The sequence below is a fragment of the Lates calcarifer genome, linkage group LG2, assembly GCF_001640805.2.
Source record: "Lates calcarifer isolate ASB-BC8 linkage group LG2, TLL_Latcal_v3, whole genome shotgun sequence".
Taxonomy (NCBI): Eukaryota; Metazoa; Chordata; class Actinopteri; family Centropomidae; genus Lates; species Lates calcarifer.
This window is the reverse complement of record NC_066834.1, coordinates 9,129,142-9,147,747: the sequence shown is the minus strand read 5'-3', so window position 1 is coordinate 9,147,747 and position 18,606 is coordinate 9,129,142. Positions and strand designations below refer to the sequence as shown.

General features: G+C 41.3%; 1 protein-coding gene across 10 annotated transcripts in view; it reads right to left on the bottom strand.

Annotated features, from left to right (window-relative positions):
* neo1a (neogenin 1a) overlaps positions 1 to 18,606 on the bottom strand; it is a 148,300-nt gene that overhangs the window by 81,841 nt on the left and 47,853 nt on the right. For all 10 annotated transcript variants that reach the window (XM_018683456.2, XM_018683447.2, XM_018683448.2 and 7 more), the window contains exon 2: positions 13,377 to 13,700. In XM_018683456.2, the coding sequence (XP_018538972.1) occupies positions 13,377 to 13,700 (324 nt within the window). The remainder of the gene's footprint in view (positions 1 to 13,376; positions 13,701 to 18,606) is intronic.

Here is an 18,606-nt window from a genome sequence, read left to right as displayed (position 1 = left end):
GACACAGATGTGGTCTAAGGTGATGATGTCACTCAACATGGCCGGGGGCATTTATTATCATTTACCTTGTCAAGAGGTGTGATGGTCTGGTAAATTAACATCAGCTAGCAGTCCGCTGTCCCCTCCCCCCCACCCACCACCCAACATACACAAAATCTCTAGCGCTGTGGCACTAATTCTGAATCCCTGACCAAAATCCTAATGTTTGTGTTTAAATAATGAGAGTTTAATATTCAGGAGCAATGTAATGGTGCCAGTTTCAGGTTTAATTAAAACAATGACAGATTGTTAGAGTTGCATCAAGTCTAAGGAGCTGAAAGCTGAAATTTAAGAGAAAAAATTACAGAAAATAATGGAAAGATTAAAAAGCTATGTGGCTCATGTTTTGGTAAACTAGCACAGATTCAGCTATAGCTTATTAGTTGGATTAGTTTATACCCTTGAAATCACTGTATGTTATCAGTGAAAACAGCTGATTGCTTTTTCCTGTCAAGAGCCACAAAAAAAAGAGAGAGAAACGAGTGCTGATTTTTTTCCCCCTCTTTTTCACATTGATGTAAACATCTTTCTGAAATGCTCCAGTGAGCCTCAATAACAGGCCAAGCAGCCACTCCAGCTTCAGCAAGGGATCTGACATGATGAGAAGACCAATCTCTCCATGTAGACACAAAACACAACACAGTTTTAAAGTTCATTAGCTGTGTCTGGTAAGATGCAGATGCCATGTATAATGCGGACTTAACAACCCTCGGCAAACACAGACATCAAATGCGAAACATACCGTACATGTTGAATAGGCTGCAGGAGGGCAAGACTCATATTTGAATGAGGATCATGCAGTGTGCAGCATTTATACCCTCAGTGGCCAATTCTTTACACACTGTTTATTTATTGTGGTTAATTAAATTTGCAAATATGAAATGGATATATTTATGAGGGCAAGGGCCCAGTAGTGGCTTTTCTCCAGGTAGTGCACAGAGGAACACAAAGCGGAGGTACTGAAATGATCATATCAGGAATAGTGTGGCAGACAAAGTAACAATGAAGGCAATCTAATCCATCACTCAACCCTAATGGAAAAGGATGCAACAGATCTCCAGAACACCTGGAAGGTCTGACAGTGTGGCATTAGCAATTAGTCCATCTGCAGTGCATTACCTTCAAAAGGAGCAGATGCTATGCAGAATGCCTTCAAACAAAATCAACCTCAGATGAGTCTTAATTGTATATATCTGGGTATCTGTGTGCCTGCACATTATGTTGTCCAACATGGAAGAAAAAAAAAACACCCAAAATAAGATGATGCGCATCTGTCTGTGCTCGTGTCATCCATACTTCACTGATACAAAATGGTAGGCATATTTCCATCCTTTAAGAACAAGGTTGCACAATCCCCTTGCCTCTAGAAAGACTTAAAACATATATCCCTGACATCAAAGACAAATGCTTTGATGCAATAGCTGTATTCAAGCTTGCTTTATGTTCCCTGACTGTAAATGTAACAGGAATTGAAACCTGAGTGTTGAAATGCAGCGCTGAGGTGCAAGGAAGCTGAAAGGTGAGGCAGGGGGAGGATAAAAAGAAAGGTGTTAGCAGTGTGTAGAATATCACGCTGCTGTAGTGCTGTTTTACCTCTACTGCCTGTGTGTGTGTGTGTGTGTGTGTGTGTGTGTGTGTGTGTGTGTGTCTGTGAATGTGTGTGAATAAACAATAGGGGAGATACTTATCACTGACCTTGGAGCACAAGTTATTCTACAGCTTGGAGGAATGCGCGCATGTGCGCGCGCACGCGCACACACACACACACACACACACACACACAGTATCCCACTCTGATGCAGCAGGGTGCAGTGCAGGATGCAGTCAGTTGTACAAAAGACAATTCCATAATACCACACATCAACACTAACAGCAGGGAGCCGCTACTCAAACACTGCGAGGCTTTATCTTTTCTAAATCATCAATCAAGCTTCATCAGAGTCAACACAGTGAGTCTAATGCCTCCATGTGAACGCTCTCTCACACACTCACACACAGATACAAACCTGAATTCGATACCTCCACAGCTTGCATCCACTGATCAAAAAGCCGTGAAGGCACTGCATGGTGTGGAAAGAAGAAGTTTGAACACCCTCCCCGGGGCCCTTACACACAGAGGTCAGGGCAGCTCAGTCAGAGGAGGATCCACACGTATACACCCATGAACAGTTTCATAGTTTCTTTATGTTCCCTGCATAGCTGAACTGCTCAGTGAAGCAACATATCACTTTCAAGCTTTCCATCTTCCTTGTTTACCACACTCCGTTTTCACACTTCACTCTTGCTCACACAAGTCTCGCCTGCATCACACATGTCATGCCCCCTGCACATAAAGGCAAGAGTCTGTGTTCAAGCAGGCCTGAACAGGCTCCAGCAGCTCCCCAAACAGTCTTTATTCCAGATGAAGCACACGTTTGGTGCCCCATTCATTCTAAGCTTTTATTTTCATCTCTGTCGCTCTGCAGAATGCATAGGAACACTTGGCAAACATCACCCATCCATCCTGCAAAAAACCCTCAAAACCCCCTTTTTTCCCTATCCTGTTAGCTCTGAGTGACACCGAATGAGGAATGCATACACTGTCTGTCTTTGGCTAAAAGCAACAAAAATAAATGCAAATGAACTTTCCATTAAGGAAATGTGGACGTTCCTGGATAAAACACCTTTTGTTTGCTACTAAAGAAAAAATATCAATGCATCTACCATAATTAAGGGAAATGTGGAACTGAGGAGAAAAAAAACTGTGGTTCTTCTTCCTATTTTACACCAGCATGAAAAAGCATTATGGAGAAAGTGAAATCCAGTCACCTGGAAGAGTGAGCGTGGGATATGAATTGAGTGGAAGCGGCGAGAAATGCTTTTCAAGGTGTCACCTCTAACACCTTGAGCGTGCCCCTTTCAGTGCAGGCCACACCTTTCTGCTGTCATCATAATACCATCAGTGTTTATGGAAACCTGTTCAGATGGTCCCAAAAAAAAAAAAAAAAAAAAGAGAAGCTAATCCATAAATAAAGTTGGTCTTTGAAACATAAAAAACAAAGATGCTCACCAGCTGAGCACTTCACACTTTCTCTACAGTACACACCATCTGTGTCAATGGCGAGGCGTTCTTTCAATGCAGAATATGCAATGAAACACTCACGGTTGCACCATATTTCTGCATCCTCAGCACAAGCCAAGTAGAGTAAAATATGCATTTCAAACATATTTTATTTACATCTAGAGCAGCAAAATCAAATCCCTTTTCTGTCACCCTGGAATCACACATTTTCCCATAAAAAAATATGATACGCTTGTCATCATCTGGTTATGGTGATTCAGAATTCAGCCAGAAACAGGAGGACTTAAGGGCACAGGGGCTCATAAGAACATCTATATCAGAGTGATTTTACCTGAAGCTCCTCTCCGTAAAATCATTTCAAAGAACAAGTGTTAAGATAAGTGGCCTTGAATATCAAAACTCAAGTCTAGCTGTATCATATCAATCTAGAATAAAAACTTTGCCTCCTCCGTCTCACTTTTTCTGCCCACCCCTCATGTCTGATGAATACAGAGGTACATTTGAAGAGATTTTTCCTTCAAGCATGGGGAGCCATCAAAAAAATTGTGAGAGTCAACTCTCTTTCAGGGTTCAAAAGCCCTATGAAGCCCAATTTAGCTTTGAAACATGGGGACATTTCAATACGAAAACCCAAAACCCCTTCATGCATGCTCACTCGGATGGGTTTTGGGAGATGAAAGGGCAATGCGGATGAGCATGCGGGTCCATAACAGCGTAGGTATCTCTATCTGTGGAAGCACAAGGAAGGAGACATGGACAGTGAATGTCAATGAGAGAGGAGGTGATAAACAAAATGCTCTAAAGTGCAGTTGAGGCTCTTTTTTATGCAGATGGAGAGAAACTGAGTGACGGATTGTCTGCTACAAAAACTTTTCAGGTAGTCGAACTCCCTGCACAAAGCAGCTATTTTCTGACTCAAGTGTGAACTTTGCCTGGCACACCCACCCTGACATCTTCCCCCACAGAAAAGTACCAGAAACTGACAAAACTAGACAAATACTGTAATAAAAATGTTCCCTCTCATTCCTTTAGCTCCAGAATGAAACACTGCTTACACACCAACCCAACATGAAATAAATCAACAGTTCAGAATTAAGACAAAAGGGTAGAAGTTATGTTTTCTTGTTAATATCTGCATGCTGCAGTGGAAACTGCAGGTCATCTGTTTTAGCCTTATGTTGTTCTTTAATGCAGAGCTACTTATTTAGTGCACGTTGCATTCCAGTTCCCTGCCAAAACACAAGAACACAAGCATCATTACCATGCAATTGTGCTCAGAACTGTGTAAAACAAGAATCCAGTCCACTGTAGATAAAAAAGTTTGTGGAAGAATTCAGGTTTGGTCGCATAGCTGTGAATCACTTACTAATGGTTTGACTGTTAAGTATTGCAAGTTGCAGATGATGCATGTGCACATGTCCTGGCTGTCTTTAGATTAAAAAACACTGTATCACTTTAGTCAAATGTAAGTTCTGTCTCGGAAGGATTTGACGTATATTTGAAATAAAACGCCACAGATGACTCTAGCTGTTGAGGGGTAATTCAAAATTCCATGAGACGCCAAATTTATGCTACTCACGCACAAGTAGATATTTTAGAGCAGATGGTAGCGAGACATCTATAAAAGACAAAACACTCAAGCTGATTAACATGTCACGCTAGCAGCCAAATTCTTACTGACGCCATGATTTTATCCTTTGGGTCCAAAGTGAAAGTGAGAGCATTTAAGGGAAATCTCTGAGGTTATGTGGAAAGCCTTGAGCAGTGAAGAATCATCACCGTTGTACAGATGCCTCACACGTACTGGGAGATGCACTGTGTACAGTTGTGAATAGAAGTTCAGGTGGTGGGGGAGTTGAGGGGCGGGATGGGGGAGCACTGGGCTTGAAAACACAGAGGAGAGGAGCATGTTAGAGAAGTGATTATGCACAAAGTGTTTATCTTCATCTGCTGACTGCAGCAGTCAATTATCACTCTCATTAGAACACAGTAATTGCACCAACCAAAGCATAGTGCAGAAACAGGCTGAAAATGGTCTGAGTACAATTGGACAGTACACTTTAATTTGAAATTCTAAATACAGCTTCATTGTAGTGAAGATGCTGAACTCGCAAGGTCTCTTCTGGACTGGTAAATCACTTGCTGGCTTTCAGTGTTATAGAGGCAATATTAGCCTGTAACAAATGATAAAACTTCAAAACCAACAGCTTGTGTTGAAGCTGGTAACTTGTGTATAAACAACCTTGTGTTGGTGCTCAACTTACAGTTTAAAATCAGAATAAAGCTCCTGTTGAAAGATCACTGTAGAAGAATCCCAGAAATGTGCAAGGACAATTAAACGCATGGGTGTGCATTCCCACGCACACACAGAAACACACACCAGGCACTGAGGTGTCTGGAGAGTAGAGATAGGGCTGTCTCCATCAGCCTCTCCACCTACCCAGAGGACCTAATCAGTCAGTGAATACACGTAAAATGGAGGCTGTCATCTACCTCCAGCCCAACAGACTCCCTGTCGACACGTTTCTCCTGCCGTCGTCCTCCAGAGAGGGGAAAAAAAAGAGATGGATCTTTCCCTACAGCTCCATCCTCAACCAAGATTGCCCACATCATATTTTCTCAGCCGATGAGTCCTGTTTCTCTGTCTCCTTTATAGCCTCATCTTTGCAACTGGCTAGAACAGCTCAAATACACCCCCCCCCCTCTTTTTTTTTCCAAACAGCATTTTAGCTCTTTTCCGATTTCACTACTTGTGCTCCAAGGTTAGCTGAATGTTTTCATTTTTCAGCTCAACCTATGATTAATGCACCTCAGTAGAAATGCAGTGTTGCAACAGTCTCTCCTTTCTCTTTCAGTCACAGCCTCTCCTATCTTGCCGCTTCCATCCCTCTTCACATGTGCCAGAGACAGATGGAAATCAAGGTAATGGAACACCACTGTGACCCTGACCCTGCTTCCGGGTCAGAGCTATTCGTCATGGCAACGACCCCAGGACTCAAGCAGCAAGGCAGCACATAATTGGTCATAAAGGGTGAAGCTCCTACACCTGGACGTATGTACACCTACGTGGGCTTTGATAAGGCAATGTCTGCACAAAGGTGCATACTGTACATATAAAATCACTCTATGCTGGCATTTTCAGAGTTCTCCATCTGCACTCAAACATCAAAATTAAAAATGAAATATGAAGTCTGGGTTCTTTTTCCTGTTTTCACTGGCAAGCAAGACAGACAGCTAGATCACACTACAAGAGATGACTGATAAGTTCATGGCCTACGGTAAAGGGAGATGAGTTAAAGAGCTCTCTTTTTGTGCACTTACAGTTCAACTCTTGAAGTGATTATGCAGACAGGTTGAAGCTAATAACTTTTGTAGTATTTCTGTTTTGCGTAATTGAAAACTGCACATCAGCACTGTCTGAGAAAATGGACAACACCAGCCGTCATGCAGTCTTCTGCCCAATGTGGATTTGAATTCGTCCAACAGCCACCCTATTCACCTGATTTGACCCCTCAGACTACTACCCCTTCCCCAAGATGAAGAAGGAGCTCAGTGGTCGCCATTTTGACAAGAGCAGTTTAACTCATCTCCTTTTATCTTAGGCCACAAACATATCATTCACCATCTCCTGCTTTCCACAATCTTCAAATCAAACTTATATAGTACTATTGTCACAGCTTATTAGTTCTTAATACTAGTATGCAACAACTAACAAGTATAATGGTTTATTCTTAGCTGATGAGTGGGACCTGTTATTCAGGTTGAATTCCTGCGATGCTGCAGTGACATGGCTGATAAAATTACTATTTTATGCTCATGAAGATCAGAGACACCTGTATTGTTTGACAAGCTACAGAGGCATTTAATATACGGTATGGTAACGTTTAAAATTATTCCCACACAGCACCTAACTGTGTTTGAGCAGACATACACTATGTTGACACTCAAACATATTTATCCCGTCCACACTACAACTAATGACTGCAAAGAGTGTATTATTAAAGCACAGTTTTAAAGTGTGTGGAATATCAGCTTATTGTAGAGGACAAGTGAAAACTGAATTTAGCCAGCTTGGTGTGCACATAGTCAAGGCTCACATGCACACACTCACAAACAAAAGATTAAATTTTTAAGAGGAAAATAATGACATGGTTGATGTGTTCCTTTCTGGGGGTTCCTTTGAGAGTGAGGGAGATGTTTTTTGTTGTTTATGAGATTTATTACTGTTTGTTTGCCATTTTGGCGCTTTATGGCTCGAGTGCAGCCACTGTGGAACTGCAAAATGGGTGAGTGCAAGCATGTGTGTGTGTATGCCAGTAGGTGTGTTGGAGCAGTAGAGAGGTGGAGGTCTGAAAGGATAATAAAGAGGAAATGGAGGACTGAGAGAGGTAGTAAAGAAAGTAAAAAGAAAAGACAGGAGGCTGATTCATTGAGGAAAAGGACAGACAGTGGAAGATAAAGTAGAGAAAGTGAGAAATGTAAGAAATGGAGAGTAGTAGTAGTGTGAAAAGATACTCTGAATGAGTAGGAAGCATGAATGTATCTCAGTGAACAACCCAGTCTCCTCAAACTCAAGAGAACAAGTGTTTGTGAGTGGTTAGACATCATCTGATTAGACTCTATCTCTGTGTGTAGCTGGAACCAGATTAACCTCTAAGATAACAGTGTTTGTTTGCCCTTGGTTGTGTGTGTGTGTGTTTGTGTGTGTGTTTTCATCAAGTTGAGTTTTACAACTGCAATGGTTAGGTGAATCACTGATTAGTGGATCAACAAAAAAATCAATCTGCAACTATTCTTATAATCATTTTAAAGCAAAACCTCCAAATATTTGCTGGTCCTAGATTCCTAGATGTGAGGATTTGATGCACTTCTTTGTCAACCATGAATGTAAACTGAATATTTTTGAGCTTTTAACTGCTAGTTCGACAAAACAAGACATTTGAAAACCTCATCTTGGACTGTGGGAAGTTTTGACATGGGCTTTTTTCACGATACTGTGCATACAAAACAAGGGATTAGGAAAAATCATCAGTCAGTTAATCACTACTGGAAATAATCAGTGGTTGCACTGATGATGAGTTTAGTATACTGACATGGACTAGGTACACAAAAGAGAACAGATTTTTGGCAGAAGTCAGATTAAGGTAGAAAATCTGAAAACATGGTATATACATGCAAACACCTGAAACTGAATAACAGAGAGAATGTTTTGGCCAACACATCATGGTGTTCCTCTGAAGAGCACACCAAGAAAAGAACAACCAAGTTTCTTGTTCACATGATGTGCCAGTAATGAGGTAACTGCAGAAAGCTGACAGAAACAAGGTTGTTTAAGCGCACGTTAACCCATTGATTCTGAATACTGTGCTCTAATTGGCTTATGGTGGAATTTCAAGACTGATACTTCTGAGGTGAAGGTCACTGGGCCATCTATATGTATATAAGCAGGAGACTGGCATACTCCTTCCAACTTGAGATACCAGGAGATAAAGTGTGTAGGAACAAAACAAAGCCACTGTATGTGTGAGTTTGTTAAAGCACAGAGTGGCATTTTTCTGCGTTAAAAAACTAAAGACTGGCTTCTTGTGCTTTAACAAAATCATTGTTCTGTAATTGTTGCTGCATTCAGAGCCAGCTTAACACTTACAATGTAAATTCTAAGTGTATAGGGCATATTAGGCTATATATGCATTCATGATTGCAGTATTTCCTTTTAATCTTAGTCAATAAAAGAACTATCCAATTGGTAAGTCTGAATGTGTTATCGTAAAGGAGCCATTCATAAAGAAGCATTTACAGAAAATCTTGCTTACCATAGCAGCCTCATAGCACCATTGTGATTTTTCCCCAACTGAATATCTTTATCCACTTTTCAATGACATCCATTTATTGTTGTCAAAACAAAATTTCACAATGTGTAAAAATGTCAACTTAATTAACCAACTGTGTGTCCAACAAAGTGTCTCCGACAATATCACAAAGGACTAACAGTGCAATAGTGACGCAATCATCCTTTTTCACATCCTTCTCCCCCTCCCCCAAAAAACAGATTAAAATACATCAAAAAAGGGATTAAAGAATCTGCCGACACCCCTAAATCCTTCAAAGGGCGTCCGACTCTATCAAAGGATGAGCACGCTTAAATATGAGGCGACACACATGACACATCAAGAGTGTTGGTGTTCATTTTATAATTTCAACAAATGTGGGGAAGGAGAAATTAGATTTCAGTGAAACATGATATCAAAGCAAAGTGATAAGTGGCTTTGGTTATCTTTATGTACCACAGTAGCCTATAGGTGAGACAGAAAGAAAGAGGAAAACATGAGAGAAACTGAGAAGGGCAGAAATAGAGAAAACTAAAGGAACTGGTGGAAACAAAACAAAGAGACTATAAGATAGTAAGAGAGAGAGAGGTAGAGAGGGCGAAATGGATTCTCCATTTTCTCATTTGGGGGTTTCCCTGTTAAGCGGCAGTGAGGTGGAGCTCACCTCAAGCAATTCTTAAGGAGGGCTGAGCTCAAAGCGTGCAGATGGGCGGAGAGACAGCTGGGTGGGAGAACAGCAGACACTTACGATGGGATTTCTCATTACTCGCGTCTCGCTCTGTGTCCTGGCTATCACTGCTGTATACCGCTCGCTTGTTCTCTGCCCTAGAATTTTTCTCCCCCTCCTTTTCTCTTACTGAGACTCAAACTGAATACATAAGATTGGGCCTACAAGGCCACCCTCCCCCTCTCTTTTTTTTCTGAGTCTGCTTGTGTTTCCACAGTATCTGACTGTGCACACACAGGCTAAAACAGACAGAGGCAGACTGGATGACAAAGCAAGAGCGAAGAAGAGACACAAGGAAGAGAGAAAGCTGTGCGTATGCACATGAATGTGACTTCAAAGCTGAGCAATTTGGAAAATAATAATTGTCCTAAAAACCAGAATACCTTATTTTAATAATGGCTTGCAAAATGTAGTGTATTTATATAATCAAAGGGCATAAAAATGAAATATTCATCTCATTAGACTGACAGTAATGGGAAGTGAATTATTTCAAAAATCATTCGATGCTGAGGAAATTTGATGTTTTGGAGTTGCACTGAGTTAATGATTTTCTTTTCATAATAAATTAATCATAAATGTGTGTCACATCGGTACTGTAAACTTACTTAAACTTACTACTTTGTCTCTTTAACAAGAAATAAACCCCAAATATTCAATGTGCCATGATAGTACATTAACTTACCAATTAATCAGCTGATCAACTCTTGTGTAACTCCAAAGTGTTACTTTAAACACCAGCAATTATATCACAATTATCATTTTTTAAACTCCAATTATGATACAGGGCTTGATAGAGACTAATCAATATATTGCTGAGCTCAATGTGACTAATTGTAAAAGATACACAAGGGCAAGTGTTGTGAATTAGAACTACATGTGGCATTTGTCTACTCAGTATATACTCTATGCTGCTGCTTCTGTCCCCATAAAAAAACATCATCTCAGTAAGAGAGAAAGATAAAGCTGTTTACATGTTATAAAGTGATTTCCCTTTTCTGGTTTAAAGGTGATGGTGTTACATGCTCTAGTCTCTATATTAGTATTCTCTACCTAGAATACTCCAACATATCTAGTGTGATTACTAGGAGTTGCAGCATAATAACAAAAACATATGAGTTGGTGTTTACATGGATCCAGGCCTACTCACTGAGTCATGTATCGATTAGAAATACATTTCACATATGCAAACAGTACCAAACAAACTTAAAGAGAGCAGGAGCCTGATAAGGCAAAGAGGTGAAGCTGAGGAGTGAACGGTCATGGCTCGGACGGTGGGGACAGAGATGTGTGGAAGTGGAGGTGTTTCTGTGAGAAGAATGAGCTGCACGTCTCTCAGCAATCAATCCCTGATATTACCCCAGTATTTGTCAGATATGCTCCCTGCCACGCCAGCCACCCGTGACTCATTCCGTCATTACATCTCAGAGGTCACGCCCACTCCACCCCCCGTCTGCACTATCGTTCCTGGGTCTGATGGCGGCCTAATGGCCTGCACTCTCTACACTGCAATTAACCTTTTTATTGGCCACCTGCCAGCCAGCTGGAGATACATCATTGGTTGTGCATGTGTGCATGTGTGTATGTGTGTGTGAGTGGGACCATAAATGTAATAGCTTAATGTGTTCAACACTTGTGTGTGTATGCATGTGTCCTCAATGGTTGAGGCTTCTACGTCTGTGAATTTCAATGTGAAAAGTGTGTGTTTCTACTCTTCAAGTAGAAATTGATTGAATCTAACATCCCATCATGGTTGACCCAGGTAGATCCCACTGGGTGTGAGGCTGCCTGATAGCAGAACACATCTTGGCAGAGGAACTAAACAAGTCCCTTCTGATTTATACGTCAATGCAGCTGTAGTGACAGATATTGATGAGGCACTGGGATGGATAGTCTGCTGTCCAGCTGTGGTTGAAAAGACCTGAAGATGCACACATGCGCGAATGCACAACAACATTGACTCATTTCACACATACAATAACACATAATGTATAGAAACCCCTGATCTGTGTGTCTATTTTCTTTAGTCTACACTGATTTGCCGACTGAGTTGCCATGGTGACCGTGAGGTCAGGCGGTGTAAGAATAAGCTATGACAACCACACGTACAAAGCCAGACTAATTATCCTCTATCATATCAACATTAAGACAATTTGTGTAAAGGATGAAAATGGCTAAAGCATGTGTTAATACTAATAATATAATATCAGTGAAGAATATCATTTGCACATTAGACCAAGCACATGTTCTCTTTCCTGCTGCTGCTGGATCAGCAATAAGTTAGGCAGCTGCAGCAAGGAAACAAGTAAATATGTCAACCCCAAAATCTAATTCTGGGGTCTTACGAATGTTAAAATTTTTACCTTGAATTCTAACGTGCTAATAAGCTGCCTTGAAATATGTCATCCCTCAAAGTTTCATCAGAGTTGGAACACTGGTGTCTTAGATATCAGATTGTAAGTCTTGTCAAGACCAGTATCATCTGAGAGATCATGCTGCACATGCAGTTACACAGATGAACTCTTTGAGTAGCAAAGGAAAAATTGTACTCTCACCAGTGGTAATGTATTGCCTCATTAATTTGTAATTCTGAGGCATATGAAAGGAAACAGAATCACAGCCAGACAGTAACTTCACACAGGCACTCTGAGGTAACTGAGAGGCTTATACTGTACTATCCCATTGTCAACAAGAGGCCTCTCTCGACTCGAGCGTCTTAAAATCTGGCAGAGCACTGCTGAGCAGAAAGCACACAGTAAATGCATTCTGTGGCTCCTCCAGCTGCAAATTGAATTTCAGGGCACGACTTGACTCAAAACACCTAATAATCCCACGTCACTTGCTGTTCCCAAACTGAACAAGGTCACATTGTGGGACTAATAATGGAAAAAAAAAATCAGACCCTTTTACAGGCATTTATCCAGTAGGGCAACGCATTCAGGTTCTAGCAAGGTGAAGGAATTTATAGAAGAGAAAGCACAAATGGTCACGCAATTCAAGGACAGAAAACAATCAATCAACAAAGGAAAGCAGCTACAGAACCTTTTCACACCTACAGACGTTAGGTGGGTGTGCATTTGTAGCACAGCTGTGGGGTAGTAACCATTTTAAAGGAAGGGTTAAAGAAAGAAATCCTTTATACTAGATAACAAACTTTGTCTTGCAAAGATCAATTTAAGTATAGACTCACAGAAAGATGTTAAGTTGTTCTTTAAAAACGTATTTGTCTAATTATGTGTTACTGATGCAGTACAATATTCCTTTTACATACCACTTTTATTTCTCATTTACTATTACAACCTTCTTTTACACACATCCACTCAGGTATATTCAATTACTGTGGCTCATTAGGCCCAGTTAAGGTTAAGGGCTGAGAAGAGCTAAACTGGAAGTTTGGTGAGGTCACTAGCAATTACACAATCACAGCAATTACACATTTATCAATCAACCACATACTGCACACGGGTTGATATGGGCTTCGAGAGCGGTCTCATTAGCCTTTGCTGGTGTACATGCAGAATTTTAAAAGTCACTTATCTTAACTCTTCCCATAATCTTGAGGCAAATGTTGAATTTTCAAAACAATTTATACTGAATGATATGGTGTAATACAGTTTCCCTTTTTATACAGTAACTGCTGTATTTCTAACCACGGAGCTCAAAGAGTTTAGAATATGGTAAAAATCTATCAGTTAACTAAGGTGATAAATGTGGCAGCACTTACCTGCTACAGAGAGGCGCGCCGTGCGGCTGGAAATGGATCCCAGGTTGTCGATGGTGGCGACGCACTGATAGGTGCCCTCATCAGGCTTATTGTGCTTCGAGTGGACCACGTGGGTGAAGAAGAGCGAGCCATCGGGAAGTATGTGTCGTCTCTCGTCTGAAACCAGGCTCATGAAGGTGCCGTCTTTCTTCCACTCTATGCGCGCCGGTGTGGCTGCATCGCTGTGGGCCGAGCAGTTGAGCACCGCCGCGTTGCCCCTGATGGCCAGCGTGTCCTGGGGCTCCACTGTGAACCAGAAGGGGATGAAGGGCTGCGCTGCTGAACCTAGAGGGCAAACAGGTGGGGAAGGGGAAGAGATCTTAGCTGGATGCTTTGTATAGATTATACATCATGTTTTAGAACAGGACCACTTAGGCCTGAGCAGCAATAACCAATACATCAAATGAAAATCTAGTTTATGTCAAACAACTGATCTATTCCATGTTCACAGCAGCTGATGCCAATGTTGATAGTATTCATCTAATTGTAATATCAGCATGTCTCCTTTGCATCAGTGTACTTTAACTGTAAGTGTAAATCTGATGCGTGCTGCAGATGCTGTCATCTTGAAAGCTTCATCATGCCTTGTTGTGATGTATTACAAACCATAACACAGAGCCAAATGTGTGTAACCGCTCAAACAGACGAGTACAAATTACTTTTAAAAGAACACATTTGCATTTAGAAAATGCTGACTATCACTCTGGAATACACAGGACCGCTTGTGTTCAGCCACATGACAAGTGACTGCAAAATCACATCTCCTAAGACGTCATCAACTTCAATGGCACATTTTTAAACTCGCTCACACAAAATGCCCTGGTGGCTGAAATGAAAGGACACTGCAGGACTTGGAGTGCCCCAAACACTCAATGAAATGTTCCCAAAGCAAAAGCATCTTTTTTTTCCATTCTATCTTTTTCAGCCGCTGTGCCTCAGTCTATCCCAGAGACTCCGAAGAGGCTTTTCATTATGGAACCACAAGCCCCGCTGGAATTGGACAAGAGGAACTGACAAATTTAACCCAGTCTAGCCTCCCCGGCAAGTTAATATCACGTCTTGCTTTATTATAAGTAGAGACAGCAGTGAAGGAGTAAACACTTTGGAACGTGGTTGCCATTTCCTTTCCTCGAGCATAAATGGTAACATTGCACTGACATGGATAGTGCCAAAGTCAGAGTAAGTGCAATTGCTTTGTATTTGTCCTCATGCATTATTCAAGCGCTCCCACCCTAAGAGTCACACAGTGGTATTGTTTAGATAAATAACACCAATTATCAGTTCTGGAGGGATGGAGAGAGCTAGAAAAAATAATTAAGGGGGTATGAAGGTATGTTAATAATGCAACGAATGGAGTGAAATAAGTGGCTGAATGTTAAATGCAGTTTAAAATATGCCTGCTCTCTTCCAAGGAAATGGCACGTCTCCAGGGGAGAGCGAGAGCAGAAAGAGACAGAAAGAGAGGAAGACTGAAAACGAGAGAGAGAGGGGAGAGATGCTATGTCAGTGGTTCAGCTATTTAACTACTGGGAGGTAATTTCTCTACCTTGCAGGGCCAAGTCCCCAGTGTGAGATCCGAAGAGAGAGGGAATGTAATGCGTGGCCCATTACGGTGGCAATATGGCTGCTTGTCCTCAGTGCACTTAGTTCTCTTGAAAGCACAAACAATTACAGCAAAGCGCTGCAGAAAATGACTGAATTGAACAGATATTTTCCACTTTCACATTAGGGAATAAATGTAAGACAAAATAGCATTCCAACTAAGCTACACAATCGTCTCCACACCAATTCCCTGATGGAGAAGACTAAAATAGAGAAAAGGGGAAAAAGTGCCCTCATTCAGTCTCAATGGACAGTGCTGGACCTTGGCCACTCTGAGTGAAGCACTGATTAGAAATTCACAAGACAAAAACATTTAGAAACATATCTCTTTTGTTGATTGACATCTTACTTACTGTATATCCACTAATGGCTACTGTGTTGCCCTTTTTTTCAGAAGTTAAACTGTTTAATGGGCAAATTTCAAACCAGATTTTACTAAAAGTAATGTGCAGCTACAAACAGTAAAATTTAAGGATACCAAACTTTACTAGATGTGCTGATGCACCAGTGCTCAAGCATATAATATCTTATTTTATAAATATGGATGTGAGATTCAGGTGAATAAACAGCAGTAAAACATACCATCCTTAGCCAGCACAACAGATTTTCAACTGTAACTCTTAGCAGTGAGCAAGTGGTTTTAAATTAGACTGAGGTAAGCAGCTGATTTCAGAAAATCAATAAATTCAGCGCAGCCCAGTGTACATATTGGGCAGAATGTGACAACACCGGCAAATGTATTTTACTGATGGTGTCCATGACAGATGGAGAGAGACCAGAGTGGAGTAGCAGCGGGGGGAATTTGTCACTCCTGTGGACCAGAGGCACCATGGCATGCTTAATCATCTCTGCTTTACGCTGCTGAAACAGTGGGTGTGTGGGCTGGGCAGGCCTTCCAGCCCTGAGCCTGGCTCTCTTCCAGTCAAAAGACCCATCTTCAGCCGCTCTCTATCTGAGGAGAAAACTGAATGGGATTGAGGGTCCTGCGGCATCCTATCAGAGCCAAAACAGCCGCCTTTAGCAGCTTTTTATCCCCATCGTAGGAGCAGTAGGGGAGGGCTTAGCTTCAGCTCTACTGTTGGACAAAATGGCGAACCATCTGCTTTCAGTTGCACACACAACATCCGCTGTCAGCAGAGCAGGGCAGGCGTAGAAGATTGGACTGGAGATGGGGATAAACCAGAGGGTGAGAGGGGCTGGTGGACGGCAGTGGGGATGGTTTGTTCTCAAGTAAATTTACTTTCTTTTTCACAACATTCACATTATGTAATTACCTGTAATCATTTCCCTCAAAAACTATTAATAACACCAGTACCATTCAAACTGCAGGAAGATAAACACACACGCCAACAGACAAGAAAGCAAAACAATGATGCAACTAGTAGTAGCCAAAGTCCAAACTCCAACAACATAGTCAGGTGGCACAGTAATCAATGCTGGACCCACTGTGAGTAGACAAAAAATTCTGTTGATGAAAAGCATAATCAGCTGCCAAAAAGCTTTAATTTCATTCCAAGTTACCAACCACTTCCATTTTTGTTGCATTTGACTAAAACTTCACAGAATAAATTCAACCATGAAAATAAACGAAGTTGCAAGGTCTAGAGAGTGTAAAAGATTGTCTCCTTTGTGTAAGAAGAATTCAATCAAACAATAGCTAATCTGATTGCTCCGTAATTGGCTCAGACAGTTTTGAGAAAATGAGGTTTGACAGACAAGACAGAAAACTGTCTTATCTTCAACTTTGTTTTTAATGTGTCCTTCAGGATAAAACAGCAAAGCCCAAATAAAAATACAGGCCTCTGAACTTCAACTATGAGCAATTTCAACAGGGCAAGAAGACAGAAAACCACGTGTGAAAGTGTAACACACAAAGTCAGTTTCTGTGATTTATATTAAAAGGTTAACCAGTCCAAACTGTCTGTCCTGTGAGGGCATGAGGAAGATAATCAGGCAGGCTAAATCAATCAGATAAGGCTAATAACAAACATTTGATTAAAAACTTTCTTTATACAAAAGGAAATGACTAGAGACAAGATTCAACTTTTATGTCAAAGCTAAGGAAAAGTTGACTTTTGACAAATAACAAGGTTGTAAGTTGCAGACCTGGAAAAAATTCTAATGAATGAGCTGTGTTCTCTTGATGTATTTGGAGGAGCTCACTGACAGGGAACTCAGTGTGCATGTTCCCATACATCATCAAAGAACAAGTATCTAACTAGACCTTGAAAAAATAATGACAGGAAGGAGATGAGATGAATTTTACAATAATGGGGAATTCTGATTCTTGTACACAAACTTTTTAGTCATCAATAATATGCATGGGTCCAGATGACTGTTGCATTTTACTAAGTAACATAAAGTAGCACAGAATAAAATTAATTTTCCCTTAAATGTTTCTTACAATTACAATGGAGAACACACACATCTTTATGCCAGAATTCATTAGCGCTGAAACACTGCAGGCTTTTAACAACCCAGCTGCAGACTTAAAGAGGGAAGGAGGTGTCAGAAACCACATTACAGTGTGGGAAGTATAATCCATTCAGGCCCAGCAGTGTGGGAGCCCCCGTTTGTCTTTGAAAAATAGGAACCTCCATACCGGGCAGCCAGCGAGAACGAGGGAGCAGAGAGCAAGGGGCTAGAAAATGAGGTTGTCTGCTTGATAAGTATGGGCTGTTACTTCTGTCCCAAATCCACTTTGCTCAGCAGTCATAAAAGGTTTGGGAGCCCAGTTTTAGGTGGTGCCCTGATATGCTGTCTCACTCTCCCGCTCCCAGTTTCTCCCTTGCTCTCAGATGAGAGGCAGAAGGGAGACATGGAACCAGTGCTGGCTTTCCCATCTTGAGCCAGCAAGTTTCATAGGTAACAGAGATTACTGTTAGGGTGAAATGTGTGCGAATCCAGGTAATGTGTTCACAGACTGTAGGCCACAACACCAAGATCTCTTTGCTCGAGGGTTTGGAAAACTGTGAAAAGGAGGTTGTATCAATTGCACAAAGTCTAGAGCAGCCAGTAAACTCACTTTTGTGACAGGGATCAATTTCAGCTTCAGTACCAACCCTTCCAAAGTTTACGATTCCAGCAGTAGATTAGACATTAGATCGGCCTCTCAATGTTAGGTGTGCTATCTCAGAAAAGGCAGTAAAGAGGAGTGGGTGAGTCTGCTCTCCACACAAAGACCCCCTGTTCTCTCCCATTCTACCCTTGCCTCAGCAGGAAGCCTCCTCCCTCATTGACTCACCATCTGAGAGCAGCCATATTGACTACTCCCCTTATTGAGCCGCTCTTGAGACAGAGCAGACCACTCTCAAAACCAGTCACATATTCAACAACAGAGGCCCTTGTGCAGCTTGGACTTAGGAACAAGGAAATCCTGGACATTCTGAAAAGTAAACACACTTGATAGGCATTTACAGCCACCACAACATGATCGTTACAATTTAAAGGCTAAAGAGTAATACAGATATTATTTATTATAATTATGTACAGATAGGAATATGGTTTCAATACTTTTTCACACTGTGTCACCGGATATCTGAGCTTGAGGGCCTTTATAAGGAAACAACAAGCAGAGAGTACAAAATCA